Below are 25,006 nucleotides of genomic sequence, written 5' to 3'. Positions count from 1 at the left end.
CTACTACACTGACCAGGTCACTGCTGTCCGTGTACCCCTGGAACCAATTTAAAATTGCCTACAGCCATGTGTTATTATTTTAGGCCTTCGATGCCTGTCTGCGGTCACTCCTTCCACTAGGCCTCCACTGACCACACCACTGCTGTCCGTGTACCCCTGGAACCAATTTAAAATTGCCTACAGCCAGCCCAATTTTTTTATTTTAGGCCTTCGATGCCTGTCTGCGGTCCATTCTTTCAACTACTACTACACTGACCAGGTCACTGCTGCCCGTGTACCCCTGGAACCAATTTAAAATTGCCTACAGCCATGTGTTATTATTTTAGGCATTCGATGCCTGTCTGCGGTCCATTTTTTCAACTACTACTACACTGACCAGGTCACTGCTGCCCGTGTACCCCGGGAACCAATTTAAAATTGCCTACAGCCATGTGTTATTATTTTAGGCATTCGATGCCTGTCTGCGGTCCATTTTTTCAACTACTACTACACTGACCAGGTCACTGCTGCCCGTGTACCCCTGGAACCAATTTAAAATTGCCTACAGCCATGTGTTATTATTTTAGGCCTTCGATGCCTGTCTGCGGTCACTCCTTCCACTAGGCCTCCACTGACCACACCACTGCTGTCCGTGTACCCCTGGAACCAATTTAAAATTGCCTACAGCCAGCCCAATTTTTTTATTTTAGGCCTTCGATGCCTGTCTGCGGTCCATTCTTTCAACTACTACTACACTGACCAGGTCACTGCTGCCCGTGTACCCCTGGAACCAATTTAAAATTGCCTACAGCCATGTGTTATTATTTTAGGCCTTCGATGCCTGTCTGCGGTCACTCCTTCCACTAGGCCTCCACTGACCACACCACTGCTGTCCGTGTACCCCTGGAACCAATTTAAAATTGCCTACAGCCATGTGTTATTATTTTAGGCATTCGATGCCTGTCTGCGGTCCATTTTTTCAACTACTACTACACTGACCAGGTCACTGCTGCCCGTGTACCCCTGGAACCAATTTAAAATTGCCTACAGCCATGTGTTATTATTTTAGGCCTTCGATGCCTGTCTGCGGTCACTCCTTCCACTAGGCCTCCACTGACCACACCACTGCTGTCCGTGTACCCCTGGAACCAATTTAAAATTGCCTACAGCCAGCCCAATTTTTTTATTTTAGGCCTTCGATGCCTGTCTGCGGTCCATTCTTTCAACTACTACTACACTGACCAGGTCACTGCTGCCCGTGTACCCCTGGAACCAATTTAAAATTGCCTACAGCCATGTGTTATTATTTTAGGCATTCGATGCCTGTCTGCGGTCCATTTTTTCAACTACTACTACACTGACCAGGTCACTGCTGCCCGTGTACCCCGGGAACCAATTTAAAATTGCCTACAGCCATGTGTTATTATTTTAGGCATTCGATGCCTGTCTGCGGTCACTCCTTCCACTAGGCCTCCACTGACCACACCACTGCTGTCCGTGTACCCCTGGAACCAATTTAAAATTGCCTACAGCCATGTGTTATTATTTTAGGCATTCGATGCCTGTCTGCGGTCCATTTTTTCAACTACTACTACACTGACCAGGTCACTGCTGCCCGTGTACCCCTGGAACCAATTTAAAATTGCCTACAGCCATGTGTTATTATTTTAGGCCTTCGATGCCTGTCTGCGGTCACTCCTTCCACTAGGCCTCCACTGACCACACCACTGCTGTCCGTGTACCCCTGGAACCAATTTAAAATTGCCTACAGCCATGTGTTATTATTTTAGGCATTCGATGCCTGTCTGCGGTCCATTTTTTCAACTACTACTACACTGACCAGGTCACTGCTGCCCGTGTACCCCTGGAACCAATTTAAAATTGCCTACAGCCATGTGTTATTATTTTAGGCCTTCGATGCCTGTCTGCGGTCACTCCTTCCACTAGGCCTCCACTGACCACACCACTGCTGTCCGTGTACCCCTGGAACCAATTTAAAATTGCCTACAGCCATGTGTTATTATTTTAGGCCTTCGATGCCTGTCTGCGGTCCATTCTTTCAACTACTACTACACTGACCAGGGCACTGCTGGCCGTGTACCCCTGGAACCAACATCAGAAAATATAAAAATAAGTATTTTGCTTATAAAAAAGAAAATACTGGTGAGATATCAAATGCAGACATTTTAACATTAAAAACAAACACACAACTAAAATCTGGTACAGTACTAAAAATGGCCACCAGCTACAATTACTTTCTCCTGCAAGTAGTTAACTGAAAGTTTTTTTAAATTGAAAACACACATATGGCATCCACCGAGTGTTGTCCTGTCGCGTCTTCTTTATATTATTGCCGAGAAGATGCAAAATAATGAAAATAATAAAATCATTAATTACCAAAATAATAGAGAAAGTCAACACCACATTGCAAATAAACATTCATTCCAAATAAAGAAGCAGGGCGCGTCCGAGGGTGAGTATATACCTAATAAGAATATAATCACCCTCGGACGCGCAATGCTTATTTCCAACAGCCTTCCTTCCTAAGAATCAGCCCTTCCGTCGTGTAGAGAGACGTTGTGTTACACTCCAAGGTGTTCCCCAGGTTGCCTTTCCTGAGCTTCGATCTTCCGGCTCTCGTTTAGTAGTTCTTGGAAACTACTCTGCATTAGGCCTTCAAATTGGGTATGGGGTGTAGAGAGATGGTGTGTTCCACTCCAAGGTGTTCCCCAGGTTGCCTTTCCTGAGCTTCGATCTTCCGGCTCTCGTTTAGTAGTTGTTGGAAACTACGCTGCATTAGGCCTTCAAATTGGGTATGGGGTGTAGCGAGAGGGTGTGTTACACTCCAAGGTGTTCCCCAGGTTGCCTTTCCTGAGCTTCGATCTTCCGGCTCTCGTTTAGTAGTTCTTGGAAACTACACTGCATTAGGCCTTCAAATTGGGTATGGGGTGTAGAGAGAGGGTGTGTTACACTCCAAGGTGTTCCCCAGGTTGCCTTTCCTGAGCTTCGATCTTCCGGCTCTCGTTTAGTAGTTCTTGGAAACTACACTGCATTAGGCCTTCAAATTGGGTATGGGGTGTAGAGAGAGGGTGTGTTACACTCCAAGGTGTTCCCCAGGTTGCCTTTCCTGAGCTTCGATATTCCGGCTCTCGTTTAGTAGTTGTCGGAAACTACGCTGCATTAGGCCTACAAATTGGGTATGGGGCGTAGAGAGAGGGTGTGTTACACTCCAAGGTGTTCCCCAGGTTGCCTTTCCTGAGCTTCGATATTCCGGCTCTCGTTTAGTAGTTGTCGGAAACTACGCTGCATTAGGCCTACAAATTGGGTATGGGGTGTAGAGAGAGGGTGTGTTACACTCCAAGGTGTTCCCCAGGTTGCCTTTCCTGAGCTTCGATCTTCATGCTCTCGTTTAGTAGTTGTCGGAAACTACGCTGCATTAGGCCTACAAATTGGGTATGGGGTGTAGAGAGAGGGTTTGTTACACTCCAAGGTGTTCCCCAGGTTGCCTTTCCTGAGCTTCGATCTTCCGGCTCTCGTTTAGTAGTTCTTGGAAACTACACTGCATTAGACCTTCAAATTGGGTATGGGGTGTAGAGAGAGGGTGTGTTACACTCTAAGGTGTTCCCCAGGTTTCCTTGCCATTGCTTCGGTCTTCCGACTCTCGTTTAGTAGTTGTAGAAAAGTACACTGCATTAGGCCATACAAAATGGGTATGGGGTGGAGAGAGATGGTGTGTTACACTCCAAGGTGTTCCCCAGGTTGCCTTTCCTGAGCTTCTATCTTCAGGCTCTCATTAAATTGTGGTTAAATGGAACAACTGCATTTGGCGTACTAGTTGGTTTGGGGCCTACTATCGGTGTCTGCCACTCCTTGCTGTTCTCCTCCACTGAACAAAGCTGTGCCGCCTGTTTACTACGGTTGCCAATTTTGAACTGCATTTCGACTACTTACTGATTTGGCCCTACTCTCTGTGTCAGCCTCTCATTCCAGTTGTCCTCCACTGCAATGCCCCCTGGTTATTCCTGTGTTACCAATTTTGAACTGCATTTAGCCCACTTTCTTCTTTGGGCCTATATCTGTGTTTCCACTTCATCGTGCCCATTGCCCAGCCAGTGATAGATGAGTCTGCTGGTACATTGACCCATAACGCAACATTCCCCGTGCACGCTACACAACAACATTGTGACCCTGCTGAAAGTCAGGTTGCTCTTCCCGCATACCATACCACCTTACACGGGGACAAAGAGGAAGGTGCAGATGAAAGTGCAGGTTCCTTCATCAGGTGGGGGGAGGAATACTAGTTGGCGACGTCACTGGCACAGGGCCTCTCATAGTACGCAAAAGTGTTGCTGCCGGTGGGAGGCGCCCCCGCCGTGCAAACACACCGCTGTACTTTGAGGGGCCCTGTGCCAGTGCCAATGCCAACGAGTGGGCCCCCCCTGCTTGCTCAGGTTCACAGCACTTGCAAAGTTGAAATACTTACCTCTCCCTGCTCCACTGCCGTGACGTGGTCCAGATTTCCTGGGCCCACTAATTACTTGAACCAGCCCTACCCCCCACAACTTTAGCCAAATGACCCCCAATTTCAAATGCCTTCCAATTATTATAAGGTAAATTACGCTTGACAAGCTTCATTAAGAAGAATGGATGGTTTTGACATTAAAATGGCCACTCTAGGTGTTTTCCTGGCCCCCACTCACTGCCGACTATGCTGCCCCATTGACTTGCATTGGGTTTCGTGTTTCGGTCGATCCCGACTTTACGTCATAATCGGCCGATTTCACTCGACCCGACTTTGGACATAGTCGGGTTTCGCAAAACCCGGCTCGACTCTAAAAAGGTCAAGGTCGCTCAACTCTAGCCAAGAGTGTGCAAAGCAGTCATCAAAGCAAAAGGTGGCTACTTTGAAGAACCTAGAATATAAGGCATAATTTCAGTTGTTTCACACTTTTTTGTTAAGTATATAATTCCACATCTGTTAATTCTAAGTTTTGATGCCTTCAGTGTGAATGTACAATTTTCATAGTCATGAAAATACAGAAAAATCTTTAAATGAGAAGGTGTGTCCAAACCTTTGGTCTGTACTGTACACTACTCAAAAAAAATAAAATAAAGGGAACACTAAAATCCCACATCCTAGATATCACTGAATGAAATATTCCAGTTGTAAACCTTTATTCATTACATAGTGGAATGTGTTGAGAACAATAAAACCGAAAAATGATCAACGTAAATCACAGCTAATATCCCACAGAGGTCTGGAGTTGGAATGATGCTCAAAATCAAAGTGGAAAATGAAGTTATAGGCTGATCCAACTTCAGTGGAAATACCTCAAGACAGGGAAATGATGCTCAGTAGTGTGTGTGGCCTCCATATGCCTGTATGATCTCCCTACAATGCCTGGGCATGCTCCTGATGAGGCAGCGGATGGTCTCCTCAGGGATCTCCTCCCAGACCTGGACTAAAGCATCCGCCAACTCCTGGGCAGTCTGTGGTGCAACGTGATATTGGTGGATGGTGCGAGACACGATGTCCCAGATGTGTTCAATCGGATTCAGGTCTGGGGAACGAGCGGGCCAGTCCATAGCTTCAATACCTTCATCTTGCAGGTACTGCTGACACACTCCAGCCACATGAGGTCTAGAATTGTCCTGCATTAGGAGGAGCCCAGGGTCAACTGCACCATCATATGGTCTCACAAGGGGTCTGAGGATCTCATCTTGGTACTCAATGGCAGTCAGGCTACCTCTGGCAAGAACATGGAGGGCTGTGCAGCCCTCCAAAGAATTGCCACCCCACACCATTACTGACCCACTGCCAAACTGGTCATGCTGAAGGATGTTGCAGGCATCAGATCGCTCTCCACGGCATCTCCAGACTCTGTCACATCTGTCATGTGCTCAGTGTGATCCTGCTTTCATCTGTGAAGAGCACAGGGCGCCAGTGGCAAATTTGCCAATCCTGGTGTTCTGTGGGAAATGCCAAGCATCCTGCATGGTGTTGGGCTGTGAGAACAACCCCTATCTGTGGATGTAGGGCACTCAGACCATCCTCATGGAGTTGTTTTCTATCTGTTTGTGCAGACACATGGACATTTGTGGCCTGCCGGAGGCCATTTTGCAGGGCTCTGGCAGTGCTCCTCCTGTTCCTCCTTGCACAAAGGCTGAGGTAGTGGTCCTGCTGCTGGGTTGTTGCCCTCCTAAGGCCCCCTCCACATCACCTGGCTTGTCTCCTGGTACTGGCTTGTCTCCTGGTAGCGCCACCAGCCTCTGGACACTACGCTGACAGACACAGCAAACCTTCCTGCCACAGCTCGCATTGATGTGCCATCCTGGATAAGCTGCACTACCTGAGCCACTTGTGTGGGTTGTAGAGTTCATCTCATGCTACCATGAGTGTAAAAGCACAACCAACATTCAAAAGTGACCAAAACATCAGCCAGAAAGCATTGGTACTGAGATGTGGTCTGTGGTTCCCACCTGCAGAACCACTCCTTTATTAAGTGCATCTTGATAATTGCCAATAATTTCCATTTGTTGTCTATTCCATTTGCACAACAGCGTGTGAAACTGATTGTCAAACAGTGTTGCTTCCTAAGTGGACAGTTTGATTTCACAGAAGTTTGATTTACTTGGAGTTATATTCTGTTGTTTAAGTGATTCCTTTATTTTTTTGAGCAGTATATAATACAATTAATGGTGTCATTCAAAAGTACAACTCATCCTGCAAAAATCAAGCCCTTATATGTCTATTTGGACAGAAAGATAAAAAAGTTATAGCTCTTGGAAGAAAGGGAGGAAAAACTAAAATGAAAGAAGACTGCTGAATAATGCTGTTGGTTCCCATCAATTCACTATTCTAGAGACAAGTTTGTTCAGAGATAAAAACAGTTGAATTCAACTAATTTTGTGGTGCTGAAACTGAATATAATGCTTAAATTTGCTGATTGGTTCTAATTGTCAAAATCCAGAGAAGGTTGTAATTACTTATGACACCTTTCATGCAGGCTTATAGAAAAATTGCGTCTTTATTATTTCATCATCATTATTGCATTGTTAGCATCTAATCTATTACATCATCTATTTAGTCTATTGAGTCTTTAGTACTCTTTCATTTTAGGGCAAACAATCAAAAAATGCCAACTCAGCTCTGATGATGTAATACTAATGACAGATGCATTACCTACTTTTATAAATGTTCTCAATGTAAGGTATACAGTTTTAGGATATCCCTAGCTTAGCTTATTAGCATATTGACATGTTTCAATATATTTTATTCAGATTTGCCTCCTTCTTGCATTAACAAATTGGATAGTTTTTCTTACATATGCAAAGAAGCGACTTTTGTGTCACCAAGGCGAAACTTGACTATCATGATAAGGATAGCCTACAACCTGTATTTTGGCTGCAGAATAGGAAATCAGGACAAGAGTTGGGCTCCATACATATGCTGCAATAGATGTGCATTACATCATACCCGGTGGTTGCATGGGTAGAAGCAATCTATGCCTTTTGCAGTCACAATGATCTGGAGAGAGCCAACCAATCACACTACCAATTGCTATTTCTGCATGATGCCACCCCATTAGGAAAGGAGTTTCTAAGAAGAAGACGTTTACTTTATAGTGTCCAAACATTCCATCTGCAATACACCCAGTACCAGATACAGAAAATCTGCCCGTTCCAAAAGCACCAGAAACATTTTCAGTCGAGTCAAGTGAGGAAGAAGAGGGCTCTTTGTGTCATACCGCACCTTCCTCTCATGACCCAGACTTTCTCAGAAACCTCAGCTAAACCACAATTTATAACACAAAGTGAACTGAATGATCTTGTTAGAAATTTGGATCTGCCCAAGAGTAAGGCTGAGTTCTTAGGTTCCAGGCTACAGCAGTGGCACATCTTAGTGGGTGATTCTCCGATTTCTTTGTTCCGCAACCGTGATAAAGATCTTGTCCAATACTTCTTCACGGAGGGAGATCTTGTGGCATGCAACAACATCAACAGTTTAGTGAAAGCTCTGAACATAAATTATAATCCAGAGGAATGGAGGCTCTTCATCGATTTGTCCAAAACAAGCCTAAAAGCTGTCTTGCTGCATAATGGCAATGCACTACCTTCCATTCCAGTTGGTTATGCAATCCACATGAAAGAAACTTAAGACAATTTGAAACAGCTGTTGAGGTGCCAGAACTAAGACCAACATTTGTGGCCCCTCTGTGCTGACTGAAGGGTGGTTGCCCTCTTATTCGGTCTCCAGGGTGGATACGCAAAGTACTGCTGCTTTTTGTATGAATGGGATAGTCATGCAAGAGAATATTACTACAATAAAAGAGACTGGCCTCTCCGACATTCACTTCAGACAGGGAGTAAAAATGTCCTGCTCCCATCACTTGTTAACCCACGTAAGATTTTGCCACCACCATTGCATGTCAAGTTGGCCCAGATAAAGAACTTTGTAAACCCAATGGATACAAATGCAAAAGCATTCAAGTATTTAATTGATAAATTCTGAAGGTTGAGCGAAGCAAAAATAAAGGAAGGAGTCTTTATTGCACCTCAGATTTGTAAACGTCTTCAAGCTGAGGAGTTTTTCCGTTTAGTTGCAGGGCATAAAAGAGGCTGCATGGGTAGCATTTGCTTTAGTAGTCACTATTTTTTGGGGAAACTCAAGAACATAGAACTAAGAAGAGTTGGTGCAAAATCTCCTTAAAAACATATAACGATCTTGGCTGTAACATGTCCTGAAAGATTCAGTTCTTACATTCACATTTAGACTTTTTTCCACCAAACTGTGGAGCAGTGAGCGACAAGCACAGTGAGAGATTTCACCAAGATATTGCGGCTATGGAGAAAAGATATCAAGGAAAATGGAATCCATCAATGCTTGCAGATTACTGTTAGACAATTGTAAGACATGATCCGATGCTGGAGCACAAGAGACGAGCAAGAAAAAGTTGTCATTGAATGAGGAGCAAATTTTGTAGTGCAATTTCTGTAACTGTTTATAAATCGCAATAGAGTTTAGACATGTTTTAGTTATTTGAATTGTTGCTAAGTTTCCTCTAAATAAATATCAGAAAATTGGCAAAACAAAATATTCTGCATCTTAATATTGGAAAAATAATAATGTTTCAAAGTACTGAAACTTTTATGCATTAATACGTAGCAGTAAAAGAAAAGCTCTTTGATATCATAGAAACAAGAGCCAACTAAAAATTTTAATTGTTAGACTTGAATTTAGGAGGTCAAAATCATTAAGAAATGTCTAATTTCATAACTGATCCTGAAAGCTTTTGAAAATATGTAGAACAGTGTAATCATCCATTTTCCATTAGTCAGATGGGTTTAGGTCACATTGACATTAATAAGGCTATGTTTGTGTTAAAGAGCTAAAAAGGAATTCAATATATTCTTAGGAGACCGTTGAGTAATATACACATATTTTCCGGGCAATTAAAGACTCTACAATATTGTGATTTAAAGGTAATAAGCAAATCAAATTTGGAGGGGGGAGGAGGGGGGTTTCTTCAAATCTGGCAAATTTGAATTTCATGAGAAAAATCTGCTCATCTCTACTGTCTTCTCAAGACTTTTGGCACGGAATATATGATCAATCCAAGGTTTGTTGAATGATTACTCCTCTCATCCATCCTACCTTTTACTAAGGCAGCTGTGATAATTTCTGTTAAAGGACTGAGATTTTACTGTGTGCTTTCAAACACTGGTCCAAAACAACCGACAGCACAAAAAATGCAAAACGTATTATTAATAAAACATTTTTAATTCTTTAATACCTAAAAAAAGCAGCAATTCTTAGGTTAATATTAAATCTATTTAAGTATTTCTCAATTGTTATATTCAGAAATAAGAATTTGATTGTAGTTCCATACAACCATCATATATTAGCAGACTGAAATAATAAAAGACAGATTAATTCCTTTACGAGTTTATACTTTTTTTTTTTCCAGGAATTAATTTAAAAGAGAAGGACATAAAGTTTAATACGTCAGTATACTTAATAACTTGTGCTGGAGAAATGTTATATTAAAAAAGGAAAAATAAAGTTATGTTATGTATAGACTAGACCTGTGGGCTTATTTTAATAAATCTTAATGAAGCTTTCACTTATGCAGAAAGTTCACTTTGGCATCCTTTGACACGGGTTGTTTTCATAAGAGAACCTCAATCATTTTTGAGGGCAGATTATGTCTGTGTTTTCATTATTAATCTAATGTGTCTTGCCTTACAGGCAGGTTGTGTATGATGGAGTGGTACAGAAAATGTTTGGGCTATAAACAGTGGCTCTCTGAGGTTGTACAGTACACACCTGAAGCTGCATGTTTGTCTGGGTGAGTTCCTCTGCTTTCTTTTCCAGTGACATCACCCAGACCTTCCTTTTCTGTCTGCACCGGGTGGCAGCTGCTCGGTTCCTTTCCAGAAACTTTCGCCGCCTCTCGTCTGGATCCTCATCCACCACCCTCCTGCGTCGGCCTCCCGTGGGCTGAGGGGGTTGTATTGTCTGAGTGGGCTGCATTTGCTGTGCTGCTGGTGAGAGCTGGATAAAGAAGAAAAGCTAATTGACTCTCACGCTACTAAAAACAGACATGTAAAATGTGGTGTTAGAAATGTCAGCCAAAACATAATTCAAGCGACAGCTTTAATTTTCATAAATTCATGTGGATAAATAAATTATCTGTCAAAAATATTAAGAAAATGGTATTAGAAAGAAGTATGTACACATTTTTACACAAGAACAGGGAGAAATATACCTTGATGGGCTTTGAAGCAAAATCTGTAACAGGGCCCTCACCTTCCATGTGTATTCACAATACTTGTGTCTATTGATGTGTCCCAGGGCCCCCTCCCATATGAAGCATGTGTGCAACTGCTAGATTTGCAACTCTTACAGCTATGCTTCTTCACCACAGGTGGTGAACTGACCATTTTTAACTAAGGCAGTGCTGAGTGGGAAGAGGGAGCCTTTAGAAACGCAAATAAATCAACCTCTTTTTCAAGTTTTAGCAGGACCCGCAAAAAGACTGTGCTCTATATTATTGTGTTGAGTGTATTGGAACTATAGTGGGTGGCAATTCTTTTATTGCTTAGGGGCTGAGATCCATCTGCTTCTAAGCACAAAAGATTTTTAAGAATAGTTTACAAAAAAAGTCCTCCATGCTTTCACTAAAGCTATTCTGGTGGGTTCTTGCTTTTGTTCGGGCCTTCACCTCTCTTGAAATATGACTTATTACCATAAACAAAGTGAACACAATGACTGTAAAAGAGCTTTTAACCTTTAGGATTTTGAAAAAGAATATTATTATCTGACAGGTCACTTTTATACAAAACAATAGATCTAAGTCTCCAATGTCTATGACTTCTGCAAACAACACTAGTTGTCCATCTATTCCTATCTAAATTTTGGTTATAGAATGTTTCGCCCCAGCAGTTCACCCCCAGCAGTTCGCCCCAGGTACATTTCGCCCCTGCACATGATGACGCATGGGAATTCATGAACCACAAGGGTACAAACATCCGGGGGCGAACTGCTGGGGGTGAAACATTGATGACGGTCGGGAATTCATGAACCACAAGGGTAGAAACATCTGAGGGCGAACTGCTGGGGGTGAAACATCCAAATCCCCTAAGTTTTATTGACAGTAATTTTTAGGATAACCCATCCACCACATTTGATCCATATTCCTGCTTACATATGATCTCTGCATAAAGTAATGTGTAACAGCTGAAATTTTTTGTAAGAATTGATTTTAGCTTTCACCATTAATCTTTTCATGGACTTCAAAAACAGCAAAAGTGTTCACTGTAATTAAAAAGAGTACACCACCCTCTTCTTTGTGTTATTGTCTAACACATCTTCTAGACTATATAACTGTCCAATCATATTTGGCATGGCTACTATACAACATTCAATTGTGTTGGTCTGACAAGGTTTATATTATATTTATGTCTTAATTCAACATTAATGACCTCCCGTTAAAATGTGTCCATTGTTTTCATTCCTTTTACAAGTCATTTCACAACACAATAGACTGATGTCATATGAGGCTCATGTGTGATAAAAGAAGTTCATATATGAGGCCACATTTTTATACAACAACATTTTAGGATGTAACAAGTAATCCTATATTGTAAGTAATAGATATAAGCAAATCAGGCAAATTTTAAATTTGCCTGTTTACACAGTCTCACGGGAAATCCAATTTGTGGAGGAGTTATTCTCCTAAAATGTAATGACTTCTATTATGCTCTGGGGTCTCTTCAGAACCCAGAGCTTAAAAATCGTCAGATGCAAAAAATAAAAAAATCCTTATATTCACCTTCCACAGCTTCTCACTTCAGCTTCTCACTGGCACCAGTTTGGTTCTCATGCATCTTCTGATCGCCACTGCTTATGCTGAAATCCCCCACAAGAAGTTTTGACATCATGAGCCATGACCTTGTATGCTCATACACAAAACCGCCCTGGGCCTCATCAGAGCTGGAAGTATTGGCTCAGTGTGAGAGGGTCGAGGATCAGAAGATGGGACAATGATTTTGGATTTTGGTTAATGCAAATTTTCAAGTACAATTCAATTCCAATTTCGAGTAGAATTGAATTCTGCTCTAATTAATTTGCTCGTCTCTAATATGGAGTACTGGGCTTTCCATTAAACATAAGAAGACCTTGTCTATAGGGAGTCCCACAGGTTGCTCACGGTTAGGGCTAGAATAATTATACCAGTAATGGCTGTTATGGTAGTAGCTAAGGAAGACTTTTAGTTGTTCTGCACTTTGTCATCTCTTGTAAAAATAATGGGTACTTAGTGAGAGTTGGTTTAGTTGCTAATAAATTTACTCTAACTCATGAAAAATAAAAGGCAGAAATACTGGCACTGCCTCCGGTAATGCATATAGGCAAATATTAATTGTAGATTACCAGATATAGTGGTGCTCAGCTTGATATAAATCAGTACAAAATTGTGAGCAAAACGGCATGAAAAACTAAATGAGAGTGGTACTCACCACTGTGCGTGAAAAAAGCAGCACTTTATTGTGGTCATCGCTTGAGGAGAGAGACATAAAGAGGTACGTAAGTGACAGCTGTTTTGCATAAACTACACTTCTTCAGGCTAATTACAGTATAGAAGGCACACTCCTTTATACTCTGTTTCCAATGCTATATGCAGAACATGAAGAAGTGAAAAGAAAAACAGAAAGAAAAAGAAAAATAGCATTGGGAGTAGATTATAAAAGGGATGTGTGTGTATTGTATGTTGTAATTAGTCGGAAAAAGTGTAGTTTATGTGAAACAGCTTACTAACCTCTTTATGTCTTCTCTCCTCATGTGACAACATGAAAGTGTTGCGTTTTTCACTTACCAGTGGTCATTTAGCTTTTCATGTTTTTCTTACTCATAAATTTACTCTAAGTGATCAGGGAAGCAGTGGGGAATGGGAAAAACCTTTGTCCCTCTGTATATAGTCATTTACATATCTATAAATAAAGAAAGCATTTAATTAAAAAAAAATCTTAATAATTACCATTAAGAAATGTAACATGTCAATGTTATATTTTCATTTTTTGAGCTTACAGCTGTTCTTGATATTTTTTTTCTTCTGTACTTATTCCAGTTTCCAATATTGTTTTTTTCTTATTCAATACATAATAATTAAAACAAAGAGTACGGTATTTCAAAGATGGTTTGAAAAAAAATACCTTGCGAAACCAGGATAAATATTCTCAATCATTCTGGTATGTGGATTTTATTGTGCATTTTTGCGCACGGGACATGTAAACCGTAAATATACCTAGAATACAAACTCCTTGCAGATGTTGTCCTTGGTGGGATTTAAACCCAGGACATCGAGCAAAGCAACAGTGCTAGCCACTGAAATTTTCAGAGAAAAAATAAATCAAGATCACAAATTTCGCCTTCTGCTTAAAGAGTACCTTTCACCATTTCTAATATGCTAAATTGGCTATATTATGATAGAGCAGCCAAAGATCTAAAAATAACTTCTTTAATTTTTTTTATTTATCTTAATTGCAGAGACATAAGTTGGTAAAGTTTATACAATAATTTAAACTATAACCAAGGGTGCATTAGGAAAGATTCTTGGGATGTTTAGCCTTTTCCCTGCATGACTTTACCCAATCATCATAAGCAGGAAACAACATACAGGTAAAAAGAAAATGAAACAGTGCAAGAGAAGCTTAGAACAGGCTTTCCCTGTGTGGTATTGTTAACATTCATGTGTCACAAATCATGTCACAAAGATCTCACTTCCAAAATCCAAAATGTACTGTGATCACAAGTGCAGGGGGAGAAGAACAGAGCTGTGTGTCATTACATACAACATTCTGCATTATTCCCCAGTGCTTGGGATAGATGCAGAGCAGTGTATGTAATGACACAGAGCTCTGTCCCCCTTTGCTTACACTCATCTCATAATGTCAGTAATCACCGGCAGTAAGGTCCATAACTCAGTTAGGCTACTTTCACACTAGTCCGTCGGTACGGGCCGTCGCAAACCGTTGGCCTGACGTACCGACGGACAGTGTGATTGATTAGCACAAGGTGGGCAGCGGATGCAGTTTTACAACGCATCCGCTGCCCCATTGTAATGTGCGGGGAGGAGGGGGCGGAGTTTCAGCCATGCATGCGCGGTTAGAAATGGCGGACTAGACGCACAAAAAAAGGTTACATGTAACTTTTTTTGTGCAGACGGTGCGCCAAAACACGATGCATCCGACGGATGCGACGTGTGGCCATACGTCGCAATGCGTCGGTAATACAAGTGTATGGAGAAAAAACGCATCCTGCAGGCACATTTGCAGGATGCGTTTTTTCACCAAAACGACGCATTGCGACGTCTGTCACACGACGCCAGTGTGAAAGTAGCCTTAGAGATAACAGTCTTACCAAATCCTGTTCTAACAATCTCTAGGGGCTTTTTTCTTCCCCTCTGCGTACCACTGCCTCTTTATGATTGGGCAAGATCATGCGGGAGAAAAAGTAAACACTCACCTCCAGAGATTAAACTCTGTTAACGTTTTGGTTATATGGTAAATGTGCCTGTAAACTTTCCTAACTAATATCTCTGCAACGGAGATGAGAAATGAAAAAAAAACATAAAAGATTGTTTTCTTCAGGTCTTCAGCCAGTTTATCATGATGTGGCCAGATAAGCATGTAAAAAATGGTGAAAGGTAGGGTATGAACATGTTGACATCTCCAAGACCTTAATACAAGTTGGTTATCTGTAAATTGTATAATTTAGTAACTTAGATGGAATCATGACAAAAAAAGCTTGCTGCCATAATTTTCAGAAAAATAATGGAAACAGAACACACACTTTACGCTTTCATTTAAGTAGGGTATTAAAACGTTGTTGTTTCCAGGACTTTAGTGCTTTCTGGTTATTGATTGTTGTTGTTGTACTGATTGCTATTAGTTAATTCATTTGTTAGAATTGTATCAGAGAAATTGTAAGGCTAGGTTCACATTACGCTAACGCAAGTGCCGACATGCCATCGCGCTAGCGGCAGATAGAGCTAGCAGATAGAGCTAGCAGATGCTCTATCTGCGCTAGCGGTGACATAGCCAGAAATGCTGCAGCCCGCATCCCAGGGTCCGTCACTCAATGACTATAGAAAGGGCAGATTCAGAAACTAGCTATGGTCGCATCTGAGATGTATAATAGCCACTGTACTTGGGGTCATCATAAACTAGTACAAATACCACACTTTGCTAAAGTTATCTATATAGTGAGGGAAAAAAATGGTGAGATTGAAATAATATGCTCTGATAAGCAATGACTGGGGCGCTGTGCTTTGTAAACAGATCCATGACAATATTTTTCTTTGTAAAGGAAAAATAATTGTTTATGCCATCTCCGAATCTATATATATAATTGTCTAAGGTCCACTTCCGTCTGTCTGTTTGTCTGTAATTGAGGTCCCGCGTTGCTGATTGGTCGTGGCCAGCTGAGCGCGACCAATCAGTGACAGGCACAGTTCGGCCGTGAATTGGCCCCTCCCTACTCCCAGTCAGCGCCCCCTCCATACTCCGAGTCCCCTCCAGTCAGCGCCCACATAGCGTTTTAGCAGTCCGTTAAATGGACTGCGTTACACTGCGGCATAACGTGGTGTAACGCAGTCAGTTAACTCTGCTATTAACCCTATAAGTGTGACCAACTTTTTACTATGGATGCTGTCTATGAGGCACCAATAGTAGAAAACATATACTGTTAAAAATAATAATAATAAAAAAATCATTATATTCTCATCTTCCAGCATCCGCGGCAGCCTTTCCCACTCCTCGCAACGCTCCGGTCCCAAGAATGCATTGCGGCAATGACCCCAGATGATGTAGCGGTCTCGGAACGGAGCGTCACGAGGAGCATCGCTAAAGGCCTGGGCTGGATCCGGGGGCCGCCGGAAGGTGATTATATAACTATTTTTTATTTTAATTATTTTTTTTAACAGGGATATGGTGCCCACATTGCTAAATACTATGTGGGCTGTGTTATATACTACGTGGGCTGTTATATACTGCGTGGGCTGTGTTCTATACTGTGTGGGCTGTGTTATATACTACGTTGCAGTGCTCTACACTACGTGGCTGTGCAATATACTACATGGCTGTGTTATATACTACGTGCGTTGTGTTATATACTGCGTGGCCTGCGCTATATACTATGTGGGCTGTGTTATATACTGCGTGGGCTGTGTTATATACTACGTGGGCTGTGTTATATACTACGTGGGCTGTGTTATATACTACATCACTGTGCTATATACTACATGGCTGTGCAATATACTACAGTCATGGCCAAAAGTATTGACACCCCTGCAATTCTGTCAGATAATACTCAGTTTCTTCCTGAAAATGATTGCAAACACAAATTCTTTGGTATTATTATCTTCATTTAATTTGTCTTAAATGAAAAAACACAAAAGAGAATGAAGCAAAAAGCAAAACATTGATCATTTCATGCAGAACTCCAAAAGTGGGCCAGACAAAAGTATTGGCACCCTCAGCCTAATACTTGGTTGCACAACCTTTAGCCAAAATAACTGTGACCAACCGCTTCCGGTAACCATCAATGAGTTTCTTACAATGCTCTGCTGGAAATTTAGACCATTCTTCTTTGGCAAACTGCTCCAGGTCCCTGATATTTGAAGGGTGCCTTCTCCAAACTGCCATTTTTAGATCTCTCCACAGGTGTTCTATCGGATTCAGGTCTGGACTCATTGCTGGCCACCTTAGAAGTCTCCAGTGCTTTCTCTCAAACCATTTTCTAGTGCTTTTTGAAGTGTGTTTTGGGTCACTGTCCTGCTGGAAGACCCATGACCTCTGAGGGAGACCCAGCTTTCTCACACTGGGCCCTACATTATGCTGCAAAATTTGTTGGTAGTCTTCAGACTTCATAATGTCATGCACACGGTCAAGCAGTCCAGTGCCAGAGGCAGCAAAGCAACCCCCAAAACATCAGGGAACCTCCGCCATGTTTGACTGTAGGGACTGTGTTCTTTTCTTTGAATGCCTCTTTTTTTCTCCTGCAAACTCTATGTTGATGCCTTTGCCCAAAAAGCTCTACTTTTGTCTCATCTGACCAGAGAACATTCTTCCAAAACGTTTTAGGCTTTTTCAGGTAAGTTTTGGCAAACTCCAGCCTGGCTTTTTTATGTCTCAGTGTAAGAAGTGGGGTCTTCCTGGGTCTCCTATCATACAGTCCCTTTTCGTTCAGACACCGACGGATAGTACGGGTTGTCACTGTTTTACCCTTGGACTGCAGGGCAGCTTGAACTTGTTTAGATGTTGGTCAAGGTTCTTTATCCAACATCCGCACAATCTTGCATTGAAATCTCTTGTCAATTTTTCTTTTCCATCCACATCTAGGGAGGTTAGCCACAGTGTCATGGGCTTTAAACTTCTTGATGACACTGCGCACGGTAGACACAGGAACATTCAGGTCTTTGGAGATGGACTTGTAGCCTTGAGATTGCTCATGCTTCCTCACAATTTGGTTTCTCAAGTCCTCAGACAGTTCTTTGGTCTTCTTTGTTTTCTCCATGCTCAATGTGGTGCACACAAGGACACAGGACAGAGGTTGAGTCAACTTTAATCCATGTCAACTGGCTGCAAGTGTGATTTAGTTATTGCCAACACCTGTTAGGTGCCACAGGTAAGTTACAGGTGCTGTTAATAACACAAATTAGAGAAGCATCACATGATTTTTCGAACAGTGTCAATACTTTTGTCCAACCCCTTTTTTATGTTTGGTGTGGAATTATATCCAATTTGGCTTTAGGACAATTCTTTTTGTGTTTTTTTATTTAAGACAAATTAAATGAAGATAATAATACCAAACAATTTGTGCTTGCAATTATTTTCAGGAAGAAAATGAGTATTATCTGACAGAATTGCAGGGGTGTCAATACTTTTGGCCATGACTGTACCTGGCTGTGCTATATACTACGTAGCTGTGCAATATACTATGTGGCTGTGCAATATACTACGTGGCTGTGCTATATACTACATAGCTATGCTATATACTACGTGGATGTGCTATATACTACATGGGTTGTGTTATATGCTATGTGGGCTGTGAGACTCTTTTGCCTGGGGCCCTCAAAAACCTGGAGCTGGCCCTGGCTTCACTGATTGGTCATGCCCGGCCACAAACAATCAGTGAGTGACGCAGTCGGCCGCGAATTGGCGCGGGATTTGAACCATGCTTCGCTAATTGGTCGCGCCCGGCCGGCCGAATCCTGTGTATTCATTGCATTATTCTGAAATCTTCATAGATAAACTACATACATATTCTAGAATACCCAATATGTTAGAATTGGGCCACCATCTAGTATATTTATATAAGTTCACCAAAGGAATGCTTACAATATATTCTCCTGCCTCGAAGGGCATTATATTATGTTTACTTGCCTGAAGAAGCAATAGATCATTTCTCAACAGCTATAGATACTAAATTACAAATCACGCAGTAGTGTTAACGTTAACCTCTTATCGCACATCTTCAGTGCTGGCAAGAGTTCAAAGGCACAGCCACTGCCTTTTAAATTATTTCTGACATGCAGTCTCTGGTAAGGAAAAGATTTGTAATGGGGCTTTTACATTGACTAGATTCCCATTGAACAAAGTGCCATTACACAATACTCACGCTGCTCATAATTTAAGGAAAGCCTAAACCTGTAAAGCTAAGTGCTGCCCTTGGGACTCTCACAAGGTGTGTGCTACAAAGATGGCACATGAGTGGCATGCAGATTTACAGTCACTAGAGAACATGTGATCAGATTAAAATAATGACTAAAATATAAAATTGATTGGGCGCCATGGTGTCACAATGGTTAGCACTATTGCCTTGCTGCGTTGAGGTCTTGAGTTCAAATCTTACATGGTAGGCCTATGACAATTTTTCAATATTTAGGGCACTAAATATTTCTTTGCCCTATATAGCCCTGCGTGCCTCCCGACACATTTCTCCTTGTAGGTTTTTAGGGGAGGATATGTGCATGCATATGATGAAATGAAGACCTACAAGGAGAAACGCGTTGGGCGGCACGCAGGACTATATAGGGCAAGTCCAGCTTAGGGAAAGCTGTGGACTGTCCTTGTAAGGGCGAGAGCTATAGGGCTTTTAGGGTTATTGTTTTGACCCACAGGGCCTAACATGGTCAATGTTCCTGCTTTTATCCATTTGCAGACATCATGAGGATAGTGTCTGTGGATACACTGCACAAGGTAACTTCTACTTTACCCTAGGGACGACACATATTGGGTGAGAGATTTCCGTTTTTTCAGTTTGACACTGTGTTATAATGATATTTTTCTCCATATGCTAAATGCTCTGTTTGTGACCACTGTCATTTCGATGCAGAGTAGTGGAGTTTCAATCCACAGGTCTATCTTCTCTGTTAATGACTTATCCACCACTGTAGCTGTCTATTCATTTATATTTCCTATGTGTAACAAAGGTGTTTTCCTTTTATACTACTACCCCCTACATAATTTTATACTTATAGATTAAAAGCTAAGTTTTATATAAAAAATTATGAGTCGTATCCTCAGGCTAAAATCCATTTGAGCACATTTATAACTAGTATTATAAAAAGAATTCTTTTAGGCCCCATCCAAATCATGTGTGGCAGATCTGTTCTCCCATACAGTTTTTTTTTACAACTAAGGATAAAAGCAACTATTTTTTAACTTTGGTCTTGCATGTTGTATAACAACAACATCTAGAATATTTTAATTAAAGTCGATGCTTATTTTTTATTGTCAAACACATTTTCTTTGAAGTTACCTGGATAATAAGTTGATCATCTAAATTCTGGGACACCCACTGATCAGCAGTTATCCTAAGGGGAACTTGGCAAAGTGTTTTATAGTCCTGCAGCAACATGACAGGTGAAATCCTTAGGAGTTTCACCACTCTTATTAACCCCTTGTTGACCCAGCCTATTTTGACCTTAATGACCTGGCCGTTTTTTGCAATTCTGACCAGTGTCCCTTTATGAGGTAATAACTCAGGAACGCTTCAACGGATCCTAGCGGTTCTGAGAATGTTTTTTCGTGACATATTGGGCTTCATGTTAGTGGTAAATGTAGGTCGATAATTTTTGTGTTTATTTGTGAAAAAAATGGAAATTTGGCTAAAATTTTGAAAATTTTGCAATTTTCAAATTTTGAATTTTTATTCTGTTAAATGAGTAAGTTATGTGACACAAAATAGTTAATAAATAACATTTCCCACATGTCTACTTTACATCAGCACAATTTTGGAAAAAAATTTTTTTTGGCTAGGAAGTTATAAGGGTTAAAATTTGACCAGCAATTTCTCATTTTTACAACGAAATTTACAAAACCTTTTTTTTAGGGACCACCTCACATTTGAAGTCAGTTTTAGGGGTCTATAGGCTGAAAATACCCAAAAGTGACACCATTGTAAAAACTGCACCCCTCAAGGTGCTCAAAACCACATTCAAGAAGTTTATTAACCCTTCAGGTGCTTCACAGCAGCAGAAGCAACATGGAAGGAAAACATGAACATTTAACTTTTTAGTCACAAAAATGATCTTTTAGCAACAATTTTTTTTTATTATCCCAAGAGTAAAAGGGGAAACTGGATCCCAAAAGTTATTGTACAATTTATCCTGAGTACGCCGATACCCCATATGTGTGTGTGGGGGGGAACCACTGTTTGGGTCGCTAGACAGGGCTCGGAAGGGAAGGAGCGCCATTTGACTTTTTCAGTGAAAAATTGGCTCCAATCTTTAGCGGACACCATGTCGCGTTTAGTGAGCCCCTGTGTGCCTAAACATTGGAGCTCCCCAATAGCCTCAATTTTTTCATTTTCACATGGGCAACAGGATAAAATGGATCCTAAAATGTGTTGGGCAATTTCTCCTGAGTACACTGATACCTCATATGTGGTCACAAACCACTGTTTGTGCACACGGCAAGGCTCGTAAGGGAAGGAGCGCCATTTGACTTTTGAATGAAAAATTAGCTCCAATCGTTAGCGAACACCATGTCATGTTTGGAGAGCCCCTGTGTGCCTAAATAATGGAGATCCCCCACAAGTGACCCCATTTTATAAACTAAACCCCCAAGGAACTTATCTAGATGCATAGTAAGCACTTTGAACCCCCAGGTGCTTTACAAATTGATCCGTAAAAATGAAAAAGTACTTTTTTTCACAAAAAAAATTCTTTTAGTCTCAATTTGTTCATTTCCACATGGGCAACAAGCCATTTGACTTTTTGAATTAAAAATTAGCTCCAATCGTTAGCGGACACCATGTCACGTTTGGAGATCCCCTGTGTGCCTAAACATTGGAGCTCCACCTCAAGTGACCCCATTTTTTAAACTTAATCTCCCGTGGAACTATTCTAGATGTGTGGTGACCACTTTAAACCCCCAATTGCTTCACAGAATTTTATAACACAGAGCCGTGAAAATAAAAAATAATTTTTCTTTCCTCAAAAATAATTTTTAACCCGCAATTTTTTATTTTCACAAGAGTAACAGGAGAAATTGGACCCCAAAAGTTAATGTCCAGTTTGTCCTGAGTATGCTGATACCCCATATGTGGGGGGAACCACTGTTTGGGCACACGTCGGGGCTCAGAAGGGAAGTAGTGAAGTTTTGGAATGCAGACTTTGATGGAATGGTCTGCGGGCGTCACGTTGCGTTTGCAGAGCCCCTGATGTGCCTAAACAGTAAAAAACCCCCACAAGTGATCCCATTTTGGAAACTAGACCCCCCAAGGAACTTATCTAGATATGTGGTGAGCACTTTGAACCCCCAAGTGCTTCATAGAAGTTTACAACGCAGAGCCGTGAAAATAAAAAATAATTTTTCTTTCCTCCAAATTATGTTTTAGCAGGCAATTTTTTATTTTCACAAGGGTAACAGGAGAAATTTGAACACAATATTTGTTGCCCAGTTTGTCCTGAGTACGCTGATACCCCATATATGGGGTAAACCACTGTTTGGTCACACGTCGGGGCTCGGAAGGGAAGTAGTGACATTTTGAAATGCAGACTTTGATGGAATGGTCTGCGGGCGTCACATTGTGTTCGCAGAGCCCCTGATGTGCCTAAACAGTAGAACCCCCCCCCACAAGTGACTCCATTTTGGAAACTAGACCCCCCAAGGAACTTATCTAGATATGTGGTGAGTAGTGTTGAGCATTCCGATACCGCAAGTATCGGGTATCGGCCGATACTTGCGGTATCGGAATTCCGATACCGAGATCCGATACTTTTGTGGTATCGGGTATCGGTATCGGATACATAGAGATGTGTAAAATAAAGAATTAAAATAAAAAATATTGATATATTTACCTCTCCGGCGGCCCCTGGACTCAGCGCGGGTAACCGGCAGGCTTCGTTGTTCAAAATCAGCGCTTTTAGGACCTGAGAATCACGTCCCGGCTTCTGATTGGTCGCGGGCCGCCCATGTGACCGCCACGCGACCAATCACAAGCCGCGACGTCACCGCAAGCTATTAGCGCGCTCATTTTTGAAAAATGAGCGCGTTAATGACTTTCAAAGACGTAGCGGCTTGTGATTGGTCGCGGCCACGCGACCAATCACAAGCCGCGACGTCACCGCAAGCTATTAGCGCGCTCATTTTTGAAAAATGAGCGCGTTAATGACTTTCAAAGACGTAGCGGCTTGTGATTGGTCGCGGCCACGCGACCAATCACAAGCCGCGACGTCACCGCAAGCTATTAACGCGCTCATTTTTAAAAATGAGCGCGTTAATGGCTTTCAAAGACGTAGCGGCTTGTGATTGGTCGCGGCCAATCACAAGCCGCTACGTCTTTGAAAGCCATTAACGCGCTCATTTTTAAAAATGAGCGCGTTAATAGCTTGCGGTGACGTCGCGGCTTGTGATTGGTCGCGGCCACGCGACCAATCACAAGCCGCTACGTCTTTGAAAGTCATTAACGCGCTCATTTTTAAAAAATGAGCGCGCTAATAGCTTGCGGTGACGTCGCGGCTTGTGATTGGTCGCGTGGCGGTCACATGGGCGGCCCGCGACCAATCAGAAGCCGGGACGTGATTCTCAGGTTTATTTTACACATCCCTATGGATCCCAGGGCCTGAAGGAGAGTTTCCTCTCCTTCAGACCCTGGGAACCATGAGAATACCTTCCGATACTTGATGTCCCATTGACTTGTATTGGTATCGGATATCGGTATCGGCGATATCCGATATTTTTCGGGTATCGGCCGATACTATCCGATACCGATACTTTCAAGTATCGGACGGTATCGCTCAACACTAGTGGTGAGCACTTTGAACCCCCAAGTGCTTCACAGAAGTTTATAACGCGGAGCCGTGAAAATAAAAAGTCATTTTTCTTTCCTCAAAAATTATGTTTTAGCAAGCAATTTTTTATTTTTGCAAGGGTAAAAGGAGAAATTAGACCCCAATAGTTGTTGCCCAGGTTGTCCTGAGTATGCTGGTACCCCATATGTGGGGGTAAACCACTGTTTGGGCGCACGTCGGGGCTCGGAAGGGAGGGAGCACCATTTGACTTTTTGAACGCAAGAGTGGCTAGAATCAATGGTGGTGCCATGTTGCGTTTAGAGACCGCTGATGTGCCTAAGCAGTGGAAACCCCTCAATTCTAACTCCAACGCTAACCCCAACACACCCCTAACCCTAATCTCAACTCTAGCCATAACCCTAATCACAACCCTAACCCCAACACACCCCTAACCACAACCTTAACCCCAACACACCCCTAACCCTAATGCCAACCCTAACCCTAATCCTAACCCTAACCCTAATCCTAACCCTAACCCTAATCCTAATCCCAACCCTAACCCTAACCACAACCCTAACCCCAACACACCCCTAACCATAACCCTAACCACAAGCCTAATCTTAACCCTAATTCCAACCCTAACCCTAAGGCTGTGTGCCCATGTTGCGGATTCATGTGAGATTTTTCCGCACCATTTTTGAAAAATTTAACGTGGATTTCCAGTGTTTTTTGTGCGTATTTCACCTGTGGATTCTTATTGAGGAACAGGTGTAAAACGCTGCGGAATCCGCACAAAGAATTGACATGCTGCGGAAAATACAACGCAGCATTTCCGTGCAGTATTTTCTGCACCATGGGCACAGCGGATTTGGTTTTTCATAGGTTTATATGGTACTGTAAACCTGATGGAAAACTGCTACGAATCCGCAGCGGCCAATCCGCTGCGGATCCGCAGCCAAATCCGTACCGTGTGCACATAGCCTAATTCTAACCCTAACCCTAGTTTTTAACCCTAATTCTAACCCTAACCCTAACCCTAGCCCTAACCGCAAGCCTAGCCATAACCCTTACCCTAGTGGAAAAATAAAAGTAAATACATTTTCTTTATTTTATTATTGTCCCTACCTATGGGGGTGATAAAGGGGGGTTCATTTACTATTTTTTAAATTTTGATCACAGTGATCAAAATGTACCTGGAATGAATCTGCCTGCCGGAAGATTCGGCG

At 42.0% G+C, this 25,006-nt stretch overlaps 1 protein-coding gene across 3 annotated transcripts in view; it reads right to left on the bottom strand.

Annotated features, from left to right (window-relative positions):
* Nucleotides 1–25,006, bottom strand: part of CREB5 (cAMP responsive element binding protein 5) — a 622,793-nt gene that overhangs the window by 35,129 nt on the left and 562,658 nt on the right. For all 3 annotated transcript variants that reach the window (XM_069729919.1, XM_069729920.1, XM_069729921.1), the window contains one exon: nucleotides 10,307–10,534. In XM_069729919.1, coding sequence (XP_069586020.1) covers nucleotides 10,307–10,534 — 228 coding nt within the window. The remainder of the gene's footprint in view (nucleotides 1–10,306; nucleotides 10,535–25,006) is intronic.

This window comes from Ranitomeya imitator, chromosome 6, assembly GCF_032444005.1.
Source record: "Ranitomeya imitator isolate aRanImi1 chromosome 6, aRanImi1.pri, whole genome shotgun sequence".
Lineage (NCBI taxonomy): Eukaryota > Metazoa > Chordata > Amphibia > Anura > Dendrobatidae > Ranitomeya > Ranitomeya imitator.
Note: the sequence above shows the minus strand (reverse complement) of the source record. Positions and strands in the feature narration are given on the sequence as shown.